This window comes from Fringilla coelebs, assembly GCF_963513975.1.
Source record: "Fringilla coelebs genome assembly, chromosome: 5".
NCBI lineage: Eukaryota > Metazoa > Chordata > Aves > Passeriformes > Fringillidae > Fringilla > Fringilla coelebs.
Window position 1 is genome coordinate 57390038 of NC_140033.1, and position 27005 is coordinate 57417042.

The 27005-nt window shown below is 38.0% G+C and overlaps 1 protein-coding gene across 1 annotated transcript in view; it reads right to left on the reverse strand.

Moving 5' to 3' along the window:
- Nucleotides 1-2401: 2401 nt before the first annotated feature.
- The window catches only part of BMAL2 (basic helix-loop-helix ARNT like 2), a 31267-nt gene continuing 6663 nt past the window's right edge, over nucleotides 2402-27005 (reverse strand). Inside the window, exons 2-17 of the mRNA XM_084205601.1 lie at nucleotides 25439-25586; nucleotides 24167-24205; nucleotides 21329-21367; nucleotides 18940-19097; nucleotides 17201-17280; nucleotides 16153-16245; nucleotides 14164-14281; nucleotides 13186-13329; nucleotides 11366-11606; nucleotides 10319-10425; nucleotides 9622-9772; nucleotides 8344-8399; nucleotides 7450-7558; nucleotides 6905-6992; nucleotides 5877-5985; nucleotides 2402-4869 (exon numbers count right to left, since the gene is read on the reverse strand). Of these exons, the coding sequence (XP_084061727.1) occupies nucleotides 4733-4869; nucleotides 5877-5985; nucleotides 6905-6992; nucleotides 7450-7558; nucleotides 8344-8399; nucleotides 9622-9772; nucleotides 10319-10425; nucleotides 11366-11606; nucleotides 13186-13329; nucleotides 14164-14281; nucleotides 16153-16245; nucleotides 17201-17280; nucleotides 18940-19097; nucleotides 21329-21367; nucleotides 24167-24205; nucleotides 25439-25586 (1817 nt within the window). The 3' untranslated portion in view covers nucleotides 2402-4732. The remainder of the gene's footprint in view (nucleotides 4870-5876; nucleotides 5986-6904; nucleotides 6993-7449; nucleotides 7559-8343; nucleotides 8400-9621; nucleotides 9773-10318; nucleotides 10426-11365; nucleotides 11607-13185; nucleotides 13330-14163; nucleotides 14282-16152; nucleotides 16246-17200; nucleotides 17281-18939; nucleotides 19098-21328; nucleotides 21368-24166; nucleotides 24206-25438; nucleotides 25587-27005) is intronic.

The following is a 27005-nucleotide window of genomic DNA, read 5'->3' on the forward strand; positions in this document are numbered from 1 at the left end:
AGACCTAAGTGGTCGTAAGTAACAGAGAGACAGAAGATCAGAAACAACTCTTTGCTGGCTCCTCCAGCTCCACAAGCAGCAATCCACAAATCAAACAGAAATTTGCAAATTGAACTAGCAGGAGCCCAAGAGGAGAGGCTGCTCTTCCTGCAACAATTTTCTTAGGAGTCAGCCTGTGTCCATTGCTGCCCCCAGCAGAATGGGCATCCTGAGCACCAGAGGGGCTGGAACACACATTCCATGGAGAATGAGGCGTGGGCAGCCCAGAGCTGTTCAGAGTGAATCTTTAGAAGCTGACTGGAGCTTGCAGAAACAACACTGAGCTCACCTGGCTTTTTGTTTGATAAGGGATTCATCATCTCTTCAATGATACTGAAAACAGCATCTGATACTAGAACCGCATTTCCAGGTTAAAAAAAAAAAAATTCTTAAAATTCTTGAAGACCTGGCAAATCAAATATATATAAAGCCCAAGGGAAGAGGAGGGGCAGACACTGATCTTTTCTCTCTGGTGACCAGTGGCAAGACCCAAGAGAATGGAGAGCTGGGCTGGGGCAGGGTCAGGCTGGAGATCAGGAAAGGTTCTTCCCCCAGAGGGTGTTAAGCACTGAACAGGCTCCCTAGGGAATGGTCACAGCCTCAAGGCTGCCAGAGCACCAAGAGTGTTTGGATGACACTCTCAGGCAGAGGGTGGGATTGTGGGGTGTCTGTGCAGGGCCATGAGTTGGACTCTCTGATCCTGACGGCCCCCTCCCAACACACGAGATTCCATGATTGTGTAATTAAGAAATCAATTTGCTTATCCTGCTGTGACAAGGTGAAGTCTAAGGATGTAACCACTCCTCTCAAAGACTTTCTATCCACGCATCTGAAAGGATTTTGCTAAATATCAAAGGCCCAGTGGTATTGCCTTCCCTATCTGTTAGGCTTATGAAAGCAGCAATGTTTGAAGTCAGATTTTTTTGTTTAAAAGCATTGCACATTCCCTGAGCTGCTGTAGAGTCCAGAGTCCTGCTGCTCACCTTACAGCACCTTCGAGGAACACCCTGATAAACCTCACTGTTACCCATTAACAGTGTTACCCAAGAGCCCATTAATTATGTGCCTTTCTCTCCGCTGTGACAAGGCTCCCTGAGTGTGGTAGGACACCTAACAGATGTTGGGTCAGGTACACTTGGAATCTGCGAATTCCGGGAAAGAAAAGTTACCACCCAGACAGGGTCAGCACTGCGGCAGCAACAGCCAAGGTAGAGCTTTCCCACAAAACTTTTTACTATTTCCAAAGATTGTGTGATTATTTCTGGTTGTTCTACATGAAAACAAATGAATAATAAAAAGTTATGTGCAGTGCCCACACACCTGAACTTACCTTTAAAGATCAGACAGGCTGAGGTACTGTATTCTCTTTTCTGTCCCTGGATCACGAACAGAAACCCTGCTGGGAGCAGTCATTAAAATTACTTTTGCCTTTTATGCTTGTGAATAAACCAAATTTTCCAGTTTTCTAAAAAGTGTAAGATCCACAGCAAATTCCAGAACTACAAAGCACCACAGGAAAGAAACCTGGAATCGGTCTCTGCAACAACACTGTACCTGCCCATACCCTACAAGTGAATCCCAAAAGCACAGACAGGATGCTCCCTGCCCCCAGAACACCAAGAGAGAAATGTTCAGAGGTACTCAACTATTTAGGTCGAAAAAAGACATCAGAGATCAAGTCCAGCTATAACCCAGGACCACCAAATCCATCACTACCCTCGTTCCATCAGTGCCACACCTGCACATCTTTTCAACACCTCCAGGAATGATGATTTCTCCACTGCCCTGGGCAGCCTCTGCCAATGCTTAATAACCCCTTTTTTTGCCCCAATATCCAATCTGAACCTTCCCTGGCACAACTTGAGGCCAGTTCCTCTCATCCTGTCCCTCAGGAGCAGAGTCTGACCCCCACCTACCTCCAGTCAGGGAGCTGTAGAGTGCTGAGGTCTCCCCTGAGCCTCCTTTTCTCCAGGCTGAGCATTCCCAGCTCACTCAGCTGCTCCTCACAGGCTTTGTGCTTGCAACAGGAAATGGAAAAGTTCAGGGATAGTGTGTGGACACCTTCAGAGTTCATCCCTGGAGGGCACGAGGGTGTTCTGAAGCTGTTTGAATACCCAAAAATGCACATTAGCTTCAATAACAGGCTCTCCCTGCCTGGGGAGCATCACACTGAGCTACCAAAATCCACAGGAGTTCCACATCCCTGTTTATGTTTTGAGGAAGAAGCCTGGGATCTGAAAGAACAAGTACTTTATATTTCAGTTCAGTATTAGACAGAATTGCCAGCAGACTAACAGCAGGGCATCAAAACAGCATTTATTGACCTGGTTTAACCACATCCTACCATTACCTGCACCATGCCAGGAACAAACTGTCAGTATCTTACTAGAATTCTGTTGTTATATAAACAAAGATAAGCACATATTATCGCAATTGTATTCAAAAATATCTATTAATTTCACCAGAAATATTTACAAGTGACACTTTTTCTTGAAAAGGCTGCTTTAAGCCAGAAAAAAAAATTACAAATAGTAAAGGGAAAATCTAATAAATTAATTGAAAAATCACAATATTTGCCATTGATTGCAAAAGAATCAAAATCACATTTTTGGTTTTATTTTTTAGGGATAGCCAAGAATCCAAAAATAGTGGTTTGAGTCTAGACACTTATATAAATCTTGTGAAAGAATTAATTTGCTCCTGCAGTAACAACAGCTGCCATGTTTCCAAACTAATCTAGTTAAAAAACTGTTCTAATAAAGCCTGTATAATTTTAAGTTATTTATGTAGTCATTTATCTATGAGTTACAGTATTTGCTGGTTTATTTAGAATTTACTTCTAGAATAAAAAAGAGAAAATGCATTTTACAATGGCAGAATCTCAAGTTTCATTTATACAAATAGATTTCTATCAGTTCTTAGAAAGTGCCTGTTTATTTCTTCCACTTTGCTCCATGATATAGCCCAAAATTCAGAAAAAGCAGAAAAGTTTATTCTAATAAAGCAAGAGAACTGATGATTTTGGCCCCATGTATGTAAGAAAGAGATCTGAATGCAGGAAATGGCACCCAAATTAAATGAAAAAAAAAAATTCTATAGAGTTAAAAAAAAGAAAAAAAATCAATCCAAGGGACCATTCTAGCAAATCACCATCACCAAAAATGAATCGTTTGCCAAAGGAGTCATATGATCATAATGTCAAGCAGAGGAAGCCACTTCATGTCCAGATTGTGTCCTCACGAGGACAGGGTGGCTCCCCAGCAGCACAAGGATGACATCTAGTGACAGCCACATCCATCTGTTCCCAACTCCAGCCTTCCTAAAAACATCAGCCCAGGCTGCCATCCTCACCTGGAGTGAGAAGTTAGGGTTGTCCCTACATTTAAATGCCTGTATTAAAAAGATGCACATCTATCAGATATCTTCAAATAGTTTCCTTTCATTACCTGAATTAAAAAAAAAAATAAACCAATACCTAAACATGAAGAAAACATGGAAAAAATCAGTAATTTTATGATATATAATCTATGCACAAATTTGTTTAAACCTTCAATACCAGAGATAAAAAGATCCTCTTGCTATATTAGTGCTATGTTGTTCTAATGCAACCTCTAAAGTGCCATGTTCTTGAGTCATTTGCTGTAACTGGGATACAATCCTTGCAAAAGCTGCTCCCAAAAGATCATCCTGCACAGCATTTACTTACAAAGCTATAGTACAGAGAGATTTTAAAAAGTCACACACTCAAGCAGTAGAAAATTCTCTCAATCTCTTCAAAAACATAGAAGATGCTACAGACTTTTAACATTTTTTTCACCAACAGACAGTGCAAGCCTCACTCTGGAACCAAGAATATCCATTCACACTTCTCTAGTTAGTAAAGAACCTGGGACAAGACCAAAGTGCTTTATTACAAATAGAGCATTATTTTTCTCTGGTTCTATGCACTGCCTCTCTAATAACACATTACAAATAATACAAAACAGTAATTAAGAGTTTGTTGCTCTTTTCTTATACCCTTGTCATGTTTGTGTACTGGGAAAATGAATGTTTTTCTCAAAACATTCTCTTCTGTTTATTCTGGTGATCCAACCCCAATCCTTGTTCCCAGAAATGTAGGCTTCATTTTCACCTTTGACTGCAAAAATTGCACTGCTGAGAAGTGCAAGGAATCACAAACTGCATCATCTGAGAATTACAATACCTTATTTTACAACTGTAGTGTGTGCAAATTGTTATTTCAATTAAATTTAATAGTTACAAATATTCTCAAACCATATAAGTACAGTAGGTTCTACAGAAAGTAACACAGATAACTAATATTCTGCAACTTGAAACAAAAACAATAAATAAAAGTTTGAAGTATTAAAACTAAGAAAAAGTAATCCTGTACATTGTACAGTACCTTTTGGTTAAAGCTTCTTAGCAAAAATATACTAAAGTGTTCTAAGCATTCCAGTTACAGATGGTTCAATATTAAAATTTCAAGGTTTCCTCATCATGAAAAAAATATTGCATTTGTCCATAGGTGCAGCAGAAGATGTCTCCCTCTGAACAAGGCTCCAGTCTTTAAAAATCCAGAGACAGCAAGTCTGAATTCAAAAGAACCATTAGAAAACTCCAATACAGTACTGAGGATGTAGGGTAGTTGTGCATGAGGGATTTTTGACATTCCTTGCTCCCAGAAGCAGCTCTAGAGAGCCCACTGGATATCACTGAGGTCGGCTGGGTCTCCCAGGCCCCCGTCAGCCTCCAGGTAATTCATCAGAGCTGTCATCGCAGTGTCATCGTTCTCACAGATGGCATCGAAGTCCAGCTGGGAATTGCCACCTACACAGTGATTAAAACAGGGAGCTTGAAGCAGGCATGAGCACTGTGAAGCACTGAGAACATGGCATCTTGCAAAACAGAACTGGTTTGAAGCAGAAGTTGCCTTTGAAGTCAAAGCAAATATTTCTATGTTAAAAAAACCCTAACTTGACTCCCTTTTAGTTTAACACTATTCCTTCTTGTTCTGTGTTGTTGGGGTTGTTTTTAATTATTTTTTCCCAATTATTAAAAAATTCCCAATTAATTAAAAAATTTGCCTTTTCTCCTTTGTGTTTCTTTTTCAGTGTTTTTCTTTTTTGGTTGGTTGGTTTGGGGCTGTCAGGGTTTGGGTTTTTAAATTTTTCTGAAAAGGCTCATAGTTCAACCAGAAGAAAGCTGTAGGTTATAAATAAACAAATAAATCCCTGGCAAATGAGGGAGAAGAAGAAGATGGAAAAGTTTCTGAGAGCTGAGATACAGGATCAGCATAAACATGGCTTTTACAGCATTTGCCTTTTATGTCAAACATAATGCAGTGGCATTTTCCTCTTACAGGGCCAGGGAATCCTGCATCCAAACAAACTTAACAAGGGAAAGATAAAAAAAAATTTCTGCTCCCATTTGGAGCAGTCCTTTGTATCAACTACTCCCAGCTTGCAGCTTAGAAAGAGGTAAAGGGCTAAAGGACAATAATTCACGAATTCCAAGAAGTTCCCTGACATTGCATTGAAATACTTTTCCCTCCCTATCTCTGTCCTGGAGAGAGAACAGTAAGGTGCTTAATGAAAGTGTAAGAATACAATGGTAAACTTCACTTACAGATGTTGCTTTTTGTCATGAGATTGCCTCACTTACCAAATTTTGCTGTTTGCCTTGCAGCAATAACACATCTGTTTTCAGAGTGCTCTCATCTTCAGCCAGCCACATCTCTTTACAATTTATACATGGTGCACTCAGAAATGACACCAGTGATCAGAAATGTCAGGCCCTGCAACCCCCAGAATACCCCCAAGAGAAATAAATCTTACTGAGGAGAGGTTCATTACTGGGAAATGGAATAGCACCCTGGGTTTGTTCTGAATTCTCCAGAGCTTCTGTTTCTGAAGGACATAACTGAATCAACTCTTTATTTGGCACCTGAAAGAGCAGAATTGGTAGAAAGGTCAGAATTAGATGCTAAATTTAGTCATGAATATTACATTACAGAAACATCATAGATTCCTGTCAAATTATTAAGAATTGATTAAAGAAAGTGAAAAATATACCTCATCAGGCAGATATTTTGCATTTAGAAACAAATATTTTATAAGTTCATATGGCACTGGACCTGACTTAAATAAAAGTTGTGACTTACACAGCTGTCAAAGGTACTTCACAGCGATGGCACTGCTTGAGGGTCTAACTCAGTGTTCAGTAAATAAATCCAGCACCAAATGTACTGGTTTGCACTTTCCACATCCACTACCATAAACTACAAATTCCCAGTGACCTGATGTTTGTCACTGTCAAAACATTCCAGTTAAGAGATTAAAAAAGCCCTCATACCTCCTAGGTTCAATATGCATTAAACTATATTCATCATAGCAATAGAGATAGAAGTCATGCTAACCCAAAAAAAAGATAATTTTTTTTTCCTGATAGTTGTCTTATTTAACACATACATGTAATTTTGCAGGAGAAATTCCTAGGATTGCCCGACTTGTGTATATCCTACCAGGAAATTAATAAAGGTGAAATGCTTTCCAAAAGTATTTTAGGAACAAATGGGATCCCAAAGCCCAGAATCAAGAAGAATCTTCAATGAATATGATGAAATTATCCTTATGATGAGACATTACATAATTTAGAGAGTTCAGCATAAGTAAGTCATACCTTCCAAGTCACAATTTTAAACATTTCAAAACAGCGCAGATTTTTTTTTTAAAGTCTCTTCAAAACCATTAAGATTAAAAGTACACATTGACAAAAACAAATCAGGGCAGTCTGGCTCAAACACAGGTTGTGAGCTGACATTAACCTTTCCATTTTGGATTCTTACAGGCAGAGGTGTACTCACATCACTGCAGTTTATAGTTAAAGCTGGAGAAGGTGACTTTCTGAGGAGATGTGACGGACTTAACTCTCCAGAGGGTGAAGAATGCAACCTAAAATTGCATGTGTTTAGTTGATTTACCAGGTCACATTAATCAAACACTGAAAAACAGACTGTGTGGTGCAGAACCCACCAGACCTCCCCAGTGACAAAGCACGAGTCTGATAATTTGAAACAATAATGTCTTAAATTCTCCTCAAGATTCTAAATTATCCTGCTCCAAGTTTTGGTAGCAGAAAACAGAGGAGAGATCATAAAAGGCCACGGGTCACAATTCTATTCCTTGAGCACAGTTTTCTTCCTCTCTTGAATCACCAGCACAGTCATGTGCTCTGCCAGGCATGAGACTGACATAATTATAATGATATCTCATAATGCTATTGCTCAACCTAAAAAATGTTATACATATAATACAATAAAAATGAAACTGGAGCAACCCTCACATAATCACATATTCCTCATGCCTATCTTTACCTAAAAGCCTATTGATGGTGTTTTGCATTTATTACCTTTGTAATTCTAATATTTCATTTGCAATTTCGGTTCCTATACTTCCAGCACCAAGAACTGTTCCAGAGGACATTCCAGGTACACTTACTAAAGACTGTTTTACAGCATCTGTAGATAAAAAAAAAACCAAATCCCAAACAAAACCTTAAACCCAGAGCACTTTCATTGCAGAGCAAGGATTCATTTTAAAGTAGTTTTTGTTCTAGATATATGTATACAAGTATATATTTTCATATATGTATTCAGAAATTATATTCCTTTAAATACTGATTCATGGCAGAGGGTGTTGCAATATAAAGTGAATAATCTGTTTGTGAAAATTGTTGTTCTCCAATAGTGAAATATATTTAATCATTGCCACCTCCAGTGTCTCTCACAGACATTGCAAAGAACATGAGTTTAAAATACCCTTGGATTCCTCACCAACTGAAATCAGTTATTGAAAGAACATTTTGAAAAGCCTTGACAGCAAGATGATAGAGCATCACACAGAAACTAGAAACTTTGCATAGCAGAAAAATAATAACAAAATATGTTCTGTATCAGTATTCCCCTGTATTTTATAGATGAACTCAGCCCAGTTACATCTGTTCCAAAAACTGAGCAAAATATGAAGGGTCTGTGACAGAAGCACAATATCCTACTAACCAAATCCCCAGCTCTAACAGAAGCTGCTAGAAATTAAAAGTAGGTTATATGCACTTCTTTCTACAGTTCCATGAATTATATCAATTAGGACTCTGTAAGTAACTGGACACTGAAAAAGAAGTAGCTTTAAAAAAAAATTAATCCTTCTTTGCATGCAACCTAGAATAAAAAAACCCTGTACTGGATAAATTTAAACTGACTGATCAGGAGATGCAGCTGTGATAACTGTAAGAAGTGACACTTGCCTTCTGCAGGTTGGGAACTGTAGAGGACCTCTTCTTCAGCTGATTCCTTATGACCTCTGAGATTTAAAGAAATGAAAAAAATTCCAAACAAACCACAAAAAGTCAGCATGGGGTTTTTCCCATGACCAAAATCCAGCATATATTTATGTTTAATTTCAATAACACTTTACACAGAACCAAAGCTAACATCCTCAAACTAGGGAAATATAAGATATTCCTCACATACTTCCATGTTCAATTCTTTGTAATATTTCTGAGCAGTGGGTGAAATACTAATTTCCACTTACTCTTCAATTTAAAAACAAAGCCAGTAGGATTGTCTGTGTTCCATGACAAGGGAATAGGGCAGTCATTTTTAGTGTTAGGAGGGAAATCAGGTAACCAGGAACAAGAACAGGTCAGTGGCTGCCTTGTGTCAGCAGCTGCTGCCCTCCTTCCCTCCTGCACACAGTTGCAAATGCCCACATCTCCAGGGCAGGCAAAAAAGTGTCCTTGGGCTACTGGCCAGCACAGACTGCCTGAACTGCTCCTTGCTCTTTTCTGGGGGAAAAAGAACATGGGCAAAAGAGTGGGTGATGTTGACCTAAGGCATGAACCAGATACAGAATGGGCAAAAGGCCCCCTCAACAACTTTGTTTAACGGAAATAAAACCCCCTCTGTCCCTGCTCAAAACCCCAATCATTGGCAAAGATCCTCAGTAGCACTGGAACAATCCCAATTACAGCTCCATTGCAAGGTGCGGAGAATGAAAAAGAACTACAAATAAAAAGAAGAATTAAACACACACATTTACTGTGCCCCAGCCTCCACCCTTGCAATCAATTTGGAGAGGATCTTTCTGTCCTGCCTTGCACTTCCACCATCTATCAATTGTGCTTCTCCACCTTCTGACACCTGGGGGTAGGACAGCACTTGGAATTGGGTCAACTGTCACACAGAGGGTTGTAAAGACCAGAAGGAAAAGCAGAATTAACTTGACAGTTCCATTTATTCAAGTCTACTTCTCTTAAAGATCCTTCCCTTCTTCCTTTAACAAGAAACTCTTTCATCTCTTTTTTTCCCTGCTGGGAAACAGTGCAGTTTTTAGAGTCAAATCCACAACTTAGGCCTGAAACAAAAATAGCTGGTAAATGCCAAAAAGTGTTTGTCCAAGTTGTTCAGCCCGTTTTTGTGCAAGGTTGATGTTTTCTAGTCTTGTTCTGCTTTCTAAGCAGGTTATTTTAGTGCTAACTGTAATTATGACAAAAAATTAATGGAGAGTCATATAAATTACTTACAATACCACAGTGTTGTTTGATACAATGTACTCCAGCTCTTTGGTCCAAGGATTCATGAAACTAAACCACTGACTCTTTAAAGTAATGAAAGTCCCATCTTTTGCTCTAAATTTGTAGGAATTTGTAAATACTTTTTCTTTGTTCTGCAGCACTAGATAAGAAAAGGAAAGTTATAATCACCATATTTAAGCTTAGAAAGGTAAAGTTAGAAATAATAAATCTATTTTATAGCATCATAAAACTAAAATGTTTCTGTTGGCCAGACATAGAATAAATATGCCAGAACAAACTAGGACCTGTTCTAGAATCACATTATATAGTTTCAGCAGGGTCATAAATCTTACATAAATAAGCAAGTACTAAGTTCCTGCAAAACACTAGGAGATTCATGACTTGGTGAGCTTTAACTCGTGTCTTTAATTATGTTATCAGACACATCTGCTCTTCAGGATTCCTCTCCTTCCTTACAAAGAATGGAAGCAGATGTGCTGACATTATTCCTCCACAATTAAGGCCCTGCACCAGGAGCCAAGACAACACAAGTTTCTCCCTCCTTTTATTACAAGCCTTACAAATGCTTGTCTTAACACAGACATCACAAAGGGCAATGCTGAGGTTGGGTAGTTTGGGTTTGCAGTGCTCTCACTTGCAGTTACACATAGCTGTAAGTAGTCTGAGAGGACCAACTATTTTGTACCTTCTTTGTGTTTTTCAGCTAGGTGATTGTGATCATCTTGATGGCAGTACTCATAACAAGAAGTTCCTAGAAGCTCTTGTGGCAGATACCCTAGAATTGCTGTTGCACTGTTAGAAATAAAAACGTGAACTACAGCAGATTCAAAGCTGTTTCCTTCAGTATCAGATAAAGCAGAGCATTAATATTTAAACAAACAGATGCCTGTGTTCATGTTTGGGAAAAAAAATATAGCATTAGTACAGCTCTAAAACAATAGGAAATATTTTTCACAGCAAATTATCCATTTGCAATGAATGACAATTCGAAGGCAAAGTAAATGTTTAAACATGCAAACCACATGTACACAGAAAATACTTCTGTTTAGTGGCTCTCCCTTAGCCAGTAACGTGTGTGACAGTACTGGTCACACGCAAGAGCCAATAAAATACTCAGCAGTTGAATTTTGCTCCTCCACTCAAAGGAAGAGCAAACCAACACTTTTAGTAGAAAGAAAAGAAGACTGAAAGCAGTAACATTTCCAGTGACAATGAAATTCCAAATGCAAAGTGGTAGCTAGGTCTCTACAACAAATAAAAGTCTGGTTCAGAAAGTACAGAAAATGGGAATTTAGTTCTCACTTCTAATAAAATAATTTGAAACCTCATTTTGATAGAATGTATTTGTTACAAATGGTAAGACTCTCAGAAGTAATAACTTCTGGTTAAATGTTTTTACTTCAGTCTTGTGAAGAGCTATGAAGCTCTAACTTGAGATTTTTCTTTACGAATGAAGAAGTCCATTTTCTATAGGACAATACACTTCTATACATGATGTATTATTTGACAAAAAACAAAGCCGAAGTACACATGGTTTAAGAATTAACTGCTTCTTGTGTAGAGCAGAAAAACATTCTGAAAATTAGAATTTTTGAGAATTTTCAAAACGTTCTCAAAAACTGAGAATTCGAATTAGAACTTCTACCCTGCTGGAGAAATTACAGTTTTGACAGAGGATCAGAAAATGGAAGCAGTTGTGTCATTTCTCTTCATTAAAGAACAAAACGCTTACCGCTGATCTACATAAACAAATTTTCCATCCATGGCAAATCGTGTAACAAATTCTGTTGCTTTGACTTTTATCTCTCCACTCTTTTGTGGAACAATATAAGGGTGTAACCTCCCAATCGCAACAAGACAGTTAAAGTTACTACTGTCCTTTTCTACATCATTTTCCTCTTCTACTCCCACCTCATTAGGAGGCCAGTTCTTCAAATACCCAGTACAGTGAATGGTGCAGTATTTTCTGTGATCTAATAGAAAGAAATTAAATAAGAAGCAGTTATTGTTCAAAGAGTAAACCAAACTACTTATTTTATTGTGTTGGCTGTGAGACCAGCAATTATATTTCATGCTTACCTACGCCAACTGTACAAAGTTATAGATAATTTCACAGAGTTTTTTTCAATTAATTTTGTTCTATTTCATTTGGGCTTACCTGCAGAGAGAGCTTCTAACCCTATGTAAGATTTAGGAAGATGAGGTATGGGTGTTGGCAGTTCAAACACAAGTTAGACAGAAAACAAAGCAATAACCCAGATATCACTTTGCTTTTATATTGTGAATTAAAATTAACCTGAGGCCCTCTGTAGCTTCCACATCAATTTACCTTTGGTGAGTACAATCACCTGAACATATGCTCACTGCAGCTGAAGAAAGAATCAGCTTATTTTCTATTTATCTCAGGTTTCTGAAGTTTTGTGGGAATACAAATATTTTAAATATCTTAAATTCCAGCATACACTGTCATTCATCCTTTTTTGCTCTCTAAATAACATACATAAGCATCAAGGTTTGACATTATGTATCCTACAGTAGCTGTCTTTCCAAAAAAATGCCAAAGCATTCTTGACAGCTCTATGCTGAACAGGATGCTTTCCATAGCTTTGATTTTCCTCTCTATTACAAAAAAACCCACAGATAAATGGTGCAAAAATGAGACACTGAGTTATACCGCTATGATTTTGTCACAGTTGCTCAGGTGCCTTCCCTCAAAAGTGCTTTCCCAAGAAACACTTACAGAAGGTAAATTCTTATCTCACTGAGTTACCTGACGCATCAAGGGATATCAAATTCTATTTACTTACAATCACGGGCCTCTTAAAATTTGTGGTGTATCTCAACAGTAACAGGTTACATTGAAAAACAGAACTTGGAGGATTTTTTCAGGATCAAACAATTTCAGCACACCTTTGCAAAAATCAATACTAAGTTATTAAAACAAAAGCTGGAAATTGCATTTTACAATTGAAATTTAAATTTTCACTGGAAACTTGACAAGATTATACTGCTCTATGGGCATACCAAAATATCAACTAAAGTAAAATTACTGGGAAAATGAGTGGAATTACACCAATAAATTAACTTTACCACGGAAAGGGGGGGAAAGGAAAATGCATACTTTTAAATAAACACAATACAAAAAGTAAATCAGAAAAAAAAAGTTGGTTTACTTGCTTTTTTCCCTTCAAAATAGTAGAGTTTGCAGGCTTTATTCACTCAGTTATCTTCAAGACATAACTTTAGTTTCATTCTTCTGATCTGCTCCAGTTCTTTCAAATATTTCCCTGAGACTTCTCAAATTTGACCACAACAGACCACATGCTCCTATAGAGCCACTGTACCTCAAGTTCCTCCCTCCCTCTTTCCAGGAGGGCACCGGGAGGAGAAAGAGAACAATTAGACTGTTTTTCAAAAGGTGTCCCTGTTCACATTTACACTGCTCTACAGCTACTTGGTGAGATCAGTAGGAACTAGAAAGCCATTAGTGACTTGGAATTTAAACAAGTTTCAAGAGAGAAAGCCCCCATTTCATCTCCACTCTCTGAATACCTTTCTTCTTTGGGTTGGGCAAGCACTCCTTCTCCTCTTTGACTGTGGTCCTGCTACACTTTATGCGACAGAAGAAGGAACGTCGAGCACCAGAGTTCAGCCGAGCTGGTCCAGCTTGGAAATCTGTGTGTACTTGCAAGCCAGCTTACAAAGATTTAGTAAAGTAGTTAAAAACAACCAAAACCAAGCAATAAAACTTCAGAAAACAAGGTGCTTTCTGCATTTACCTCCCAGTATTGCCCTTACTGTTTAGCTGCCTAAATTTTGTACTTACAATTAAAAAAGTTTAATAGTTTAAATAAGGCAAAGAAAACATGATTGACAGAGATTCCAAAATTAGAAAGAACTACTAAACTATTTTTAGACCCTTCTTGATATTCTTAATAGAATTTTACTACAGATGCTTTATAAACTTTCACCTTGTATTTGGTACAAGGAAGAACTGCAAAGATGCTTGTAAAAGCCAGCTATAAAATAGGCATTAGCTGCATAGTACACAAAAAAGGCATTAGCTGCATAGTACACAATGCTTTCCTTATTAGAAACAACTGTAAACTAAAGAAGGTTTGGTTACATTGGGATTGACACTTAGCATTTTCAGAGAAGACAGTGATTCTTGATATTGAAGTATTTTATCCCATGTTCGACTACATCAGGTCTTTTGTATTGACAAGACCTAGCAAATACAAGAAAAAAAAGCAGTATGCTGGTAGGAAGAATGTCAGACCACATCTTGGTAAATGCTTAACAGTGATTGCAGTAATTTAACAGAATTTCTGTAACTGTTATGATCTAAAATCAATTCTCTTCTGGGCTAGCTTTTCAACTCTAATGCATTTTAAGCAGCAGATACGCATTCAAATGTTTGCTTCGTTTGTTCATCCACACATCCATACAAACACCTGAATACATCCTGACTAATAATTAGATTTATTAACATGTCTTGAAAAAATCTGAGCACATCCAGCTCTGACTTACTTTTGCCATCTACTAGCTTCTCCCTAGGCGAGATGTCCGATGAAGAAAGTTGCTCCTTAACTTTTGCAACATCTTTTGGATGTAAGTAATCAAATAAACTTTGTCCAATTAAACTGGCCTATTAGAAAAAAACAGAAAAACAACACAACCCAAAAGAGATGAGAACCACACGATTTTGGAACAGGACCCCACACATTACTTATCTCAGGAGAACAACACCACTAAAAAAAAGTCAATACCACAGTTACTCCAAACATCAATATTTTGTTTTACATTTCATTTGTCATTGTTTAATATAATTTTTATTCAAAAGGGTAGTAAAAACATAGTTTGTTCCTTCCCTTTGAAAAACAGCAAATTTAGTGGGAGATCAAACAAGTTCTGTACAACCAAATGCTTTATTTATGTAAATAATGCAATTCCTGGTCCTAGCCAAAGAAGGTTATACAGAAAGTAATTCCACTCTTGGATTATTGGGGAAGGAGGGAAGAAATAGAAAGGAGGATGAAATATTCAACTATCTAATGACACTGAGGTCTAATTTGGTTGGACAAACTGGCACCACAGAGCCAGGAGCAGGCTGGAAGCAGGGCTCAGCTCACCACAGCACTCCTTAGCAGATGATATTTTCAGAGATATCTCCAGCTGGGATGCCATCTACCTCCTCACTCTGTTCATCCCAAGTAACTGACCGGCTGCAACACTTTCTTTTGGAACAGGAATGAATTCTCACACGAGTGGGAGAGTTTGGTTTTCCATTGCTTACCTTCAACACAGCAACCAAATCAAAGGACACAAAGGAACTGTGTTGACAAGCTCTACTCCAGACTCAAACTCAGGACAAACACCCAGCCTCCTGCCTTTTCCCAGTCCCCATTTAATCCTCATGCAATAGGAAAATGCTGAGTGCTGCTGAGACAGCCTAACAGCAGCCTTGCCAAAATATACAGGTGTAACAAACCAGATAAAGCTGCAGCATGGGATTCAGAACCTAGAACAACTCCCAAACAAGCTAATAAATCCATGGGTTTTATTACAGTCAGTCATGTCCTCTGAGTCTCCTTGTCTGGAATAGAGGAGATCTTAAGGCTCTGGAAGTAGGTATGTCTAACATGAGTGATTGCAGAAAGGCACTTTCAGTTCTTGAACAAAATCAGTGTAGAAGAAACCAACTCTGCTTTATGCTTATTCCCCTAGGATGATTCATTTCACTTTAATTAAAAACGATAGTTTGGCACTTAAAAAAAAAAAATAAAAATAAATCTATGAAAGAGTCCAGATTGGTTATCTGTACATTTATAAAGAAAACTAGAAAACTAAGATAGCACAAATGGTTTCAAAGTTACAAAAGTAGACAGATGGCAGCACTGTTTTAGCCTCTGTTTGTGAAACAGAAGTCATTGATACAAGAACAAATTATCATCCCTGGATTATTTGTGGTAGTTGCCCATCATGTTAAACACCAACCAATGGAAGGTACTTCTATTTTGCCAATTTCTCTGGCTGTACAGGCTACACTGGCTCCCATTCAGTTTGTCTCAGGTTAAGGGTACAGGCTCGGACCGTTATGTGTTACGCGGCGCATCCAAGCATAAAGGCATCACCAGGGAAAGCTTTCATTAACTTCCACTGCTGAACTACCCACTTTCCTTGGCCTAAAAAAAAACCCTAAATCACTTCACTATGTGAAAGAAAATCTTTTGCACACAGAAATTAGGACATCTTCAAATTATCCCTTCCTCTCAGACTGGCAGTTTTCTTAAGGATGATCAGCTGAAATCTGGTGCTGTTCCTCAGGTTGGGAACACTAATGTACTTGCACTTATTTTCTTACAGATATTCAGCTTTACTCTGAATAAGGTTAAATCAAAGAAATTCCAAGAAATTATACACAAGGATTGGTTTGATGTAATATAAATTAAAATATAAAAGTTTTAAAATTCCTAAGAAAATGCAAGGTAAAAGCAAGCAAGAAACAACAATAACCACCTGATCATAATTCAGTATTTTGCAAACTGATTCAGAGACAAACAGAATTTTTCCTCTGTTGCATCCAACCACAAACAGGAATCCATCTGCAGCCTGAAAATATAAAGACACTGTCTTTAAAAACACACAATTAAAATAAATAATTAATATTAATGACTACAAGGAAGCACACTTTTAAACCTGAATTTTAAAATTAAATACAAGAAAGCTGGAGAGGGGCAAGAGGAAATGGCTCCACATTGACAGATGGTGTGTTTGGATTGGACATTAGGACGAAACTGTGATGGTGGTGAAGCCCTGGCACAGGCTTCCCAGAGAAGCTGTGGCTGCCCCTGGATCCATGGAAGTGTTCAAGGCCAGGTTGGATGGGATCTGAGCAACCAGAAATTGTGGAAGGTGTCTTTGCCCATGGCAGGGCATGGAATGAGATGAAATTTAAAGTCACTTCCAATTCAGGCCATTTTGTGATTCTAAAAAAAGAAGCAATTAAGATTGCAAGGACCAAACCAGGCCTTCAACTACACACAGCTGAAGTTTCTTAACCACATCTTTGGCAAAAGTCCAGCTACAAAACAGCTTCTTTTGGGAGCCATTCACAGATCTTGGCAAAGCATTATTGCAGCAAAGGAAAAAACCTAACTGTGAATGAGGTGTGTGGGTTTATGATGAAGTGTGCAAACAAGAGGGAAAGATTTTATTCCAGGTATTTTCTGCACCTTTTGCAAAGTATATCTTTAAAAATGTCCATTTTGGTCGGACAGCCAACAACTGTGAGGATGTTCCTGCATAATTGGCAGCATTCTCTGCAATTGCATGAAGATTAAACAGGCAGACTGTACACAGATTATTGTCCCTTCCAGGGCTGCTGCCTGCCATACTCCCAAACCATCTCTGCACACCTTCATGAAATCCTGGGCAGTGCACAGAGCTTAGAAATCAGTACAACAAAACACTTGCCTGAAGGAAATAATGGGAGAAAAAGCACTGTCCAACTAAAAACTCAAGCTTTAACAAGGACATGATTTATCTGAGAGCTCCTTCCACTTACCCTAAGGATTAACTGTCGCAGTTCATCATCCTTCAGAAATGAAGGTTTATACCGGACTTCTGAGTAGGAGCTACTGGAACCTGGAAAATGGATGATTCACAGAGAGGATGCCAAAAGATACATTTTAAATTCATTTTTAGCAGAGCTATACTTGTTATGTCTTTCAGATTTTTTCTCTATGACCCCAACAGCTGAATTAAAAAAATAATTCAAGGTTCAAGAAATACTGAAAATAAAATTAAATCAAATCTCAAACATAACTGGTAATGAAAACAGACACATAACCGGTTTTTTTCTTGCCCTTTATTAACACAAACCAAGCAAACTTCTGTTCAGATATCATTAATGTGCTGCAAGAGAAATGGTACTAGGAGAACTGAATTTTCTAGAAATATTTCATAGGTATATTTCAGACCTCTTAACTAAATTCTCTTTCCTGAAACAGAATAATTCCAATAGTATCAATTATCTTTTGGCATTAATAATGCTTCATTAATACTATAAAGCCAACAATCAAAAAAACAGACTATTGTAGTTAAATCGAATGTCTCACTAAATATAGTGAAACTGACTCACTGCATGTACTGTTCTAGCACCCATGGCAAGTACTCTATAAATTAATTTTTGTTCATTACACTTTTATCCATTAAATTTTTTTTTCTTGTTACATTTTTTGTAACAGTTGAATATTTCAGCCAATTTCATCATGCACTATTACTCCACATAGTATATTCTATTCTCTTAAACCATTTGTTTTGAGGTAAATACAACTGTGCTGGGTGAAGTCCAGTTTTCACATCCTGTTGTTAAAATACAAATGCTTGAGCCGAAGATTTCTTGTTTACGCTGCAAGTGTAGTTACTGTCCTGCTGGTTTACATTATTTCCTGCTGGTTCACATTATTTCTTCATGCAGACTCTCAGTCCTTTAGAAAAACCTCAAAACCCTTTACACCTGAGCCATTTCTATGATTCTATTACTGCCAAGGTAGCAATTTAATTAATTTTGTACACTTCTTTGACCCAAAACTAACTGGGTTCTCATTAGACCTGCTTATTCATAATCAGTGGGTTTTGCAATGCAGAGGGTCTTTGATCTTTGCTTAGAGTTGACCAAATTATTATTCTGAAACAGTGGTGCCAAAACACCTAAATATTCTGTGCAGCTGATACAAGTTGCATATTGCAGAGTTTATTTAGGTATATTTTTTTGGGGGGGGGAGGGAAAAAAAAAATCCCAAAACCTAGCAATAGCAAAAGGAGAGCAAATATTCTCTGTGTAGATCCCCACACTAAAGCATTCCCTAAGATCCATTATTAACTTTGCCAGCTGACTGGGCTATCAGAAGTTTCTGTTTCTTGCTACTCTCTATCATGTTAGGGTTTTTAAGACTTTGATGTAATCAAACTCATTGACCATTTTGTTAAACTATTTTCTGTCTTGCAACTTTCCTTTTGACTCCCACACTTTCTAAAAAGGATCAAGGAGTGACCCAAGAGCAAGGCATGCTCTGAGCAGACAGAAAATAGCAGACACTGAAGGGTGGCTTTTTTTCTGCTATACTAAGAAAAAATTTAAAATTAAGTTCTGACAGCTACAGACATGTACATTTAAATGAGAAGCAGACTCGGAACTAAATACAGTAAGGAAATGTAAAATAAAATACTCTTGGTTTATTTAAAACCTGGGAAGATACACACAATAACTCCTACTAGAACAAGGATGTTTCCCAAACTCACCTTTTAAAGACTTCAAGTGCTGCACAGCCATCCGTAGCACTGTGAGTTTGTCCAGCTTTCGGGCCATGGGGTTGCACTGTGGTATCATGGCAGACAATTCCTCTATCAAATTATTCATTTTGTCTCTTCTTCTTTTCTCTGTCTGACTGTGAGCCTCTCTAAGAAGAAAAATTATTTTTAAAGTGTGATGTAGAACACATGATTTTCCCCATAATACTCAATTTCATTTTGGGAATGGAACTATCACCAGTAGCACTGCACTGAAACAGTTTTTCATATGCTACTTGTACTGGACAATTGAATTGGATTCACTTCAACAAAGATGAAATGGTCCCAATAATAATGTGAAATACTGAGGAGAAGAGATATCTCAAGCAACAATTTGATTATATTCGGCAGGAACAAGAGGTTATGAAGACTTCTAAAAGTTAAACCCTTCTTGTGACCCTTGTCATGCAAGTGATGACTTGGATACCTCAGTGCATAATCTACCAGAAATATCTCAGAAAGCTTCCCTGATAAGGTGGTACAAAGGCTGTATCAGGTTTCATCTCCTGCTAAGCCTGTCAAGAACTCAGCCACAGAAAGAGGTTCTCTTCTCAGCCAGTTTTCATCAGGAAACTCCTTCTAGGGCACATGGCTGCACATCACAAATGCATTTATAGCTCAGGTCACCTTTTCTTTACTTCTTTCTCGCACACTATGTCAGCTTTTCAGCCCATCTCCTCCCCTCTAACACCCTCCAGCAGATCAAGGAAAGTTTCATTCACTCTCTTTCTCCTTACCCAGCAAACAAGCCAGCCACTCAATTAAAGCCCAGATGATTTTTTTTTCTGATTGAGGCCAGTCACAGTAGTATAGTTATGCAAAATGAGGAATAAGTTTTGGTTAATTGATCTCCAAAACTTTTCCTCGTAGGCATACTGCAACAGAAGCTATTAAGGGTAATAAAGTTAACTACACCTGGCCTGTTGAGAAGGAACAAAGTACAGTTTTAAAGATTTACCTGAATACTATTTAAATTTTTTTTTTTTTCCAAAAAAAAAGCCTTCACCTTATAATTAATTCTGGGTCATTCTGCCAACCAATCAGCTTTTCTCTCTCAAAAGCCTTTTTTTAGATTTAATTTTTTGAGTTATGCTCACATCTATGGGTTCACGCAACTCTTCCTTTATGTCAGGTAAAAACAATCAAGTAATATCCTGTGTATGCTCCTTGAACTGTGAACCTCAGGAAGACAGATACATGCATTCCAGGAAAGGGAACAACCTTCCACATCTCTGAGGGTCAATAAGGAATTATAAAAAACTGGTCAGGTGGGTGCAGAAATTCAGGGAATGACTGAATGATAGAATAAGCCTTCTGTTGCTTGCCACAGCCACAAAGGCAAAGGGAGAAAAGCAGATTCCACAATAAGCTTGAGACAAACATACTGGAAGGAGATAACTGATAAGCAAACCTCCAGACACCTTTGTACTGATTCTTTTTCCCTCCAACTAATGCACCAAAAAGTAAGGAAAAAAGTTAACAATACCACATAGAAGCCATTAAAGCAATGTACTACAATCTTATAGAGCAATCTGGGACACTCTGTGAAGAAAAAATAATACTGAAGTGAAACTGTAAATATATCTTGGAACATTTTAGTTTCTTTTATTTTGTTTCAATTACAGGAACACTTCATAATTACTAGCTAGCATACTATATAAATAATACTTCTGACAGTATGCTGAGTGGATTATGTATTTCTGGTTGACATCTCACATGAAAAATGAAAGACTTATTTTTAAATCAACTTTACAGCACAGCTCTGGTTTTACTACGTGGTTTGTCTGTAGTTTAAAATATTTGTTTGGCTGCACCGTGGTCACACAACATTTTAAATCTTGCAAGTGCTCTATGTGAATTTCAGTTTATGTGAATTCAAAGTTCAATGACAAAACTTGAATAATTCCCTACACAAAAGCTTGTTCTAGAACAAGAAATCTTTGTCATGCTTTAGTCAAATCCATTTCCATGTGGAATAAATCCTAAACACCTCCAGAAGCAGACAAATCTATAAAAAACAATTCTCAAATTCATAAAGATGAAAGATCAGCTCCTTACACATGACTTGGGTGTACTACATTTAATTCTCACCTTAAAAACTTCAACCTTATGTTTTTGCTAAACCATCTGAAATATCCTGCAGCAACTTTTACCAAAACTATTTGCAAATAAAATCCTCTAGAAGGCTTTAAAAATGACTATATATTTAGCAAGGAAAAGGAAAAGCTTACTGTTAAATATTTTTTAATAAGTTTTAATGAATGTTATCCACAAACTCGTATTTTAGTATTGTGAATCTCAGTCTTCACTAGCAAAACGTATTTCTATTGAAAATGAGTACCTGAAATCTTTTACTTTAACATGTTCTTCATCTTCACTCCTAGAGAAAACAAGATACAGTTTTACATTACATATTTAATACTAGGCACTTCTTTCCTCCCACAAATTCCAGAAGATAGATGATGCTACAAATTTACTGTGGCTCCAGCAAAAGCAAACCCACAAAATCTCTGAACCATAACTGACCTAGCAAGTGATGCATAATAGAAAGAGACCAGAGCACAACTGGCAATATTCACAGTTGTGTGAACATATTAAAGGGATAGTTCATAATTATGGGGCTTTTTTTATTCTGGAGACAACAACATTACTGGAACACTCAAGATTAGACTTGATTTGATTTTTTTTGTTTTAAGTTTTATAAGAGGAGTTATCTATTTACGTTTTTATTTCTCATATCTTACTGTCAAGTTATAAAATAAGCAATCTTAAATTATATTTTAAAAAAACCAAATAACCTAAGCTATTTCCCATACACTACGGCAATGACTGGCAAGTCATAAAGTAATAAAATTGTAAATGCAACACAGTCCTAAGTGTCTGCAGCACAATAAACACTCTGCAACAGGAAACTATAAATGATGATTCAAACAAGGGCAATGAGCTTTTCCTTCCCTATGACCACTGCACTGTTCCCCACTCTTTGTGAAGAATTCATGGCCTTGGTACCATGAGGATCAAGAGGAGAGGCCATGCAGGCAGCAGGTGTCTCGCATGAGGAGATGGAAGCAGGAGGATCCTTGGAGATTACAGCTTCAGGAAGAAAGGTGCCAAAAGCTGCTGCCACCTGTAACTGAGCACTGAACCCAGTGAGGATCCAGAAGCCAAATTAACAAAGCAGAATCTGGGATATCACTGGAACCCAGCAATCTTCTAGACTGTCTGAGAAGCCCAAACACAGGAGGAGGTTTGGCTCACAACACCCCAAGATTTTCATTCACTGAAATTGTTTCAGATTTAGATGAGTTAGCAATAACTAATATTTTCCTTCCATTTTAAAATAAACTTACCAAAAATATCCATATACTGTGAATTCCAACAGAATTTACATTCTCTGACCATAAGAGAAGAGGTAAGGAGGAGCCAGACCAGCTGCAATGCAGCATGTGCCTTATTAATTAACTCTCTTTGTCCCTCAGGAGCTCCACTTGGGGAAAAAATCTAGCACAAATTTGCTGCTCAAGCAATCAGTCCCAGCCTTCAATGGATTTTTATAGCCTCTGTCCTAACAGCTGTGGTGTTGCTGATATGAATAGCTAAATTAAAACCACCTTGACTACATGAACAGAGGGCGAAATTCCACTTTGTGGCTATAATGTGGGTATATTTAATTGGTACTATAAAGGACAGAATGGGTATCAATCAGTAAAAATAAAGAATACCAGCTTTTCTCTACTTTCTCAATTGATTTATTAAATATCTTCTATTTCTTCTAAATGGAAGATATCAAACTTCCCCATTTCTTCTAAAATGGAAGCAAATGTTTTAAAGGCAGAAAATGAGGTGTTTTTACTCATGCTTTCTGTGACAAGCACCATGGAAAAAATCCACAAAGAAACAACCCATTTAACCCCAAAGAAAGAATTTTACACTCCCCTTTAAGTTTTGTACCAAAGAGTGACTTCTATGCAGAAAGGGACCTGGAGGTGCTGGCTGACAGCAGGCCCAGTTCAAAGCAGTCAATAGAGCAAAGCACATCCTGGGCTCATCAAACACCAGATGGGCAAAGAAGTGATTGTCCTGCTGTCCTCAGCACTGGTGTGCCTTCACCTTGAATATTGTGTGCACTTCTGGGCCCCAAAATGTGAGAAGGTGTTTGGTGAAGATGGGAAGGTCCCTGAAGGAATTCAGAGAAAGGCAACAAAGCTGATGAAAGGGAAAGAAGGAATGTCCTGTGGGGAGTGGCCAAGGACTCCTGGTTTGTCTGGTTTCGAGAAAAGGAGGCTGAGGCCACCTCCTTGCTCTTTGCAGGTTCCTGAGGAGGAGAAGTACACAGAGAGGTGCTGAGCTTCTCCCAGGTATCCAAGGATAGGAAACAAGAGAATGGTTTAAAGGTGCAGGGGAGGTCTAGACTGGATATTAGGAAGCATTTCTGTACCAAGAAGTGGGGAAACACTGGAACAAGCTTCCTGGAGAGGTGGGCAATGCCCCAGGCCTGTCAGTGTTGAAGAGGCATTTGGACAATGTGCCCTAACCTTTGGTCAGCACTGAAGTGCTCAGGCTGCTGGAGCGGATGATCACTGTAGGTCCCTTCCAAGGGAAACAGTCTATTCTATAAAAACACAGCACAGCTACTTACAAACAAATATTACCCAAGTAAGGTATCCAGATACAGAAAAAGAAAATGCAACAAAGTAACCATGTAATTAACAACCCTCCTGGCACATATATTCCACAAAGGGTTTGCTTATGCTGCATAGCCACCTTGTAACAGCATTATTTTAACACAGTTATTATCATTGTAATTTTAAAAGCACCTTAAAAGGTAACAACCAACAAAAATGTTTACATTCACTAATCCTGGAAGAATATGAGAATATTTCCTTTGCCTCCGTAAGTCTTCTTATTGAACAGGCACTTTTCACTCCTTCCCATTCTAAACTTCAATACTAACAAGTTTGGTAAGAGCATCATCTTAGAAAGAACTATCAGGAACCCTTAACATTGAATGGACCTGTCCATCCTGTTCCTTAACTAAATGTTTATCACCTTCTGCTGTACACAGACCTGCCCTGGATGAAGGACTCCTCAAGGAACCCCACAGCTCATCTAGGCAAACAGCAAAGTGTGTTAAGTTCACAGAACCCAAAACAGAAATAGATTCATTCATAAAAAGTACCTTTTCTGAGGATCACCATCAGCAACTTCAACTGTATCCCTGCAGAAACAGATGATAAAGTAAGTAAAATGGAGTTTGAAGCACATTAAGATGACTTGATAGACCCAAAAAACTGAAGTCAAAGAAGAAATTTAATGGTAACTCCACTTGATTGGTTATTTTCAGCCAGATCATTAGTCCTAGAATCTAATTACTACTTTTTATTAGCCAGTATTTTTCAATTAATTTTTCAACTTGGACAATAATTTTTTTTTATCTGAGAGATCCAAACTTCAGAGAAACATTACCAAGAAATCAACACTTTACCGAACAGGTAAGAATCAACAAGTGATACTGAAAAAGAATGGAGACCATTTTTTTCCCCCAGAAACTAACATATTGCTGGAGTTTTCAGTTATCCACACAATACACTTGAATCTCCAAATTGGCAGTTACATCAACAGCCACAGTACAGCTACTGCAGATCAATGGACTACATATATGAGAAGCAGTGATTAAAGAGCTTTAATAATCACAAATACATGTAAATCTCCTACTCCCCTCCTTTTTAAACATGGATATTCTTACACTAGTTAAGAGATAGTTGTAGCGCACTACACCTGCACCTTGTGTCCCTTACTTCTGCCTGATTTACACAACTTTGAACACATCACTTTTTTGGTTAACTGGCATCTGTTTGGCAGCTATAGAACAGGATAAAACAGTTCAAAGTGTCCCCTCAGCAGTCAGGTATGACCCACTTGAAAAGAATGAGCACTACAGGACGATAGTCCCCATTTTTAGGTCACAGGTCTGTCTCCACATTTAGGGAAATGGCTGCTCTGGTCACTGAAGCAGCAGTTCTAGAATAAACAATTCAACCACTAATCTTGTCTCATGCTTGAAGGTAAAATTCTAGTATGTGCCTGGGAAACTTCAAGCAACTTAAGAGCTTGCTTTTACTAGTAGGCAAAGAAGGAGAAAAAAAACCTAAAAATTAGGATTGAAATTTCAGCATTAGAGACATGTTATCCAGACACTTCAGGCCAGGAAACGGCATTACAGAATCCTCCATATATCCCTTGGATTTAAGGATTATTTTTTCTATTTTTAATAACCAGGGACTGTCAAAGAACACATTTGGAAGACATTGTAAATGTAATGGTAATGAACAAAGGAAAGAGGATTAGAAAGGAGGGAGGAAGAGGAAAAGGAAAGACAGAGACCATGTTGCATAAACAACAGACAAATGTCTCAGATTTAGACCAAGACACAGAGACTTGATTCACTTACTGGTTATCAGAATCACTTCCCTTGCGTTTCCTTGGAATGTCAGGCACAGCAGCATTGAAAGCAGTGGTGCTGGCAGCCTTAGTGACGGGATTCATGAGGCTGGGCCCTCCGCAGGCCACGCATGGGCTCCCATCCACGGAGAACTTATCTGGCAGAGAGAATAAAGGCTCAGTGTCCAGCAAGAGCTGCATCACTCTGCATCCATTTTCATCCTCACTGGAACAAAAAATTGTCTGTGTGTGGCTTCTGTGTCTCTGACACAAAAAGCCAAGGTTGCACTGCTACAAGCCAAGTCCAGCAAAGAGTGCACCACCTACCCACAGTGCTGCAATGATCTCACCAACCCAATCAACACACCAAGTCAATATGGAACAGTTCTCCCTCACACATCCTTTGCACTTAAATTCCCCTCCACCTCAGACATCCTGCTGCAAAATCACCAGCTGTGCCTTTGTAAGCAGATCAAAATACTGTGGCTCAAACTAAATGAAAATTAAAAATATAATGTGAACTGTCTTTTAATCAAGTGGGGTATCCAAAAAATTGAAGTTTGCTATAATCATATTCCTGACATAAAATCCACAATTACACAGAACATCTGCCATGGAAGTTGGAAGGGTCTCAAAAACTTGTCAAGTTCCCTTCTCAATTCTCCTCTTAAGGAAAACTGTTGTTTCTGTGAAGAACATAAGAGAAGTCAACAAGCCAAAGCAATCCTAGCAACCTACTGGGAAAGGAGAACAGTCTCAAGGAATATGAGCACTATTACACTGTTTTTCTGTCTCAACGCAGCCATCAAAAAGAATCACCCAGCTGATGTTTAGGCAGAGAGCCAGAATTATCTCTGCTTCAGCAAATGCAGGAACTCCTTTAGGCTTCATGTGCCAGTGAGGACAGATGAGAGATGAAGAGATGTCATTTAAGGAAGTGAGCATCTCCTGCTTCTAGCAGGGAGCAAAAACCAAGAGGAGTACTTTGAAAATCCAGCAAGAAGAAAATCTGGACAATTTCTTGTGAGCCTTCTCTTTTTTTTAGCATCTGTGCTGTTTGCAAAAATGTAGAAATGCGCAAGAACAATGATACAAAGGATATTTTTCCCCCCTCTTAGATGTAAACACATCTCATACCAGAAAAATGACCTTCTAGGTTTTCATTTGGTGTTGGAATACAGCTCTGGAGAGTTAAATGAAAATAGGCTAATACTCCAACAACAGCTTGCCTGGTCTTCCACTAATCCTCTCTCTATCAAATCAGACAACACAAAGTCAGCCCCTGTTTTATTTTAGAAAGCTCTTTAACTCATTAAGTCACACAGAAAAAAAGGAGGTGGAAACAAATAATCAACAAATTCTTGACAAGTAAGTGACAACCTTTGGACATCTGTGACAGCAAGAAAATCTAATTATTTGAAATACACATCACATTCAAATTAGGGATGTTAAAAATATATTAAAAGAAATTGCATTATAAATGTATGAGTATTTATATAAGACCGTGGTAGATGTCTGAAATACTTTTATGATGAGTCTCCCTAAAAGTCTCATTTTATATTTCTGTTATTAACACA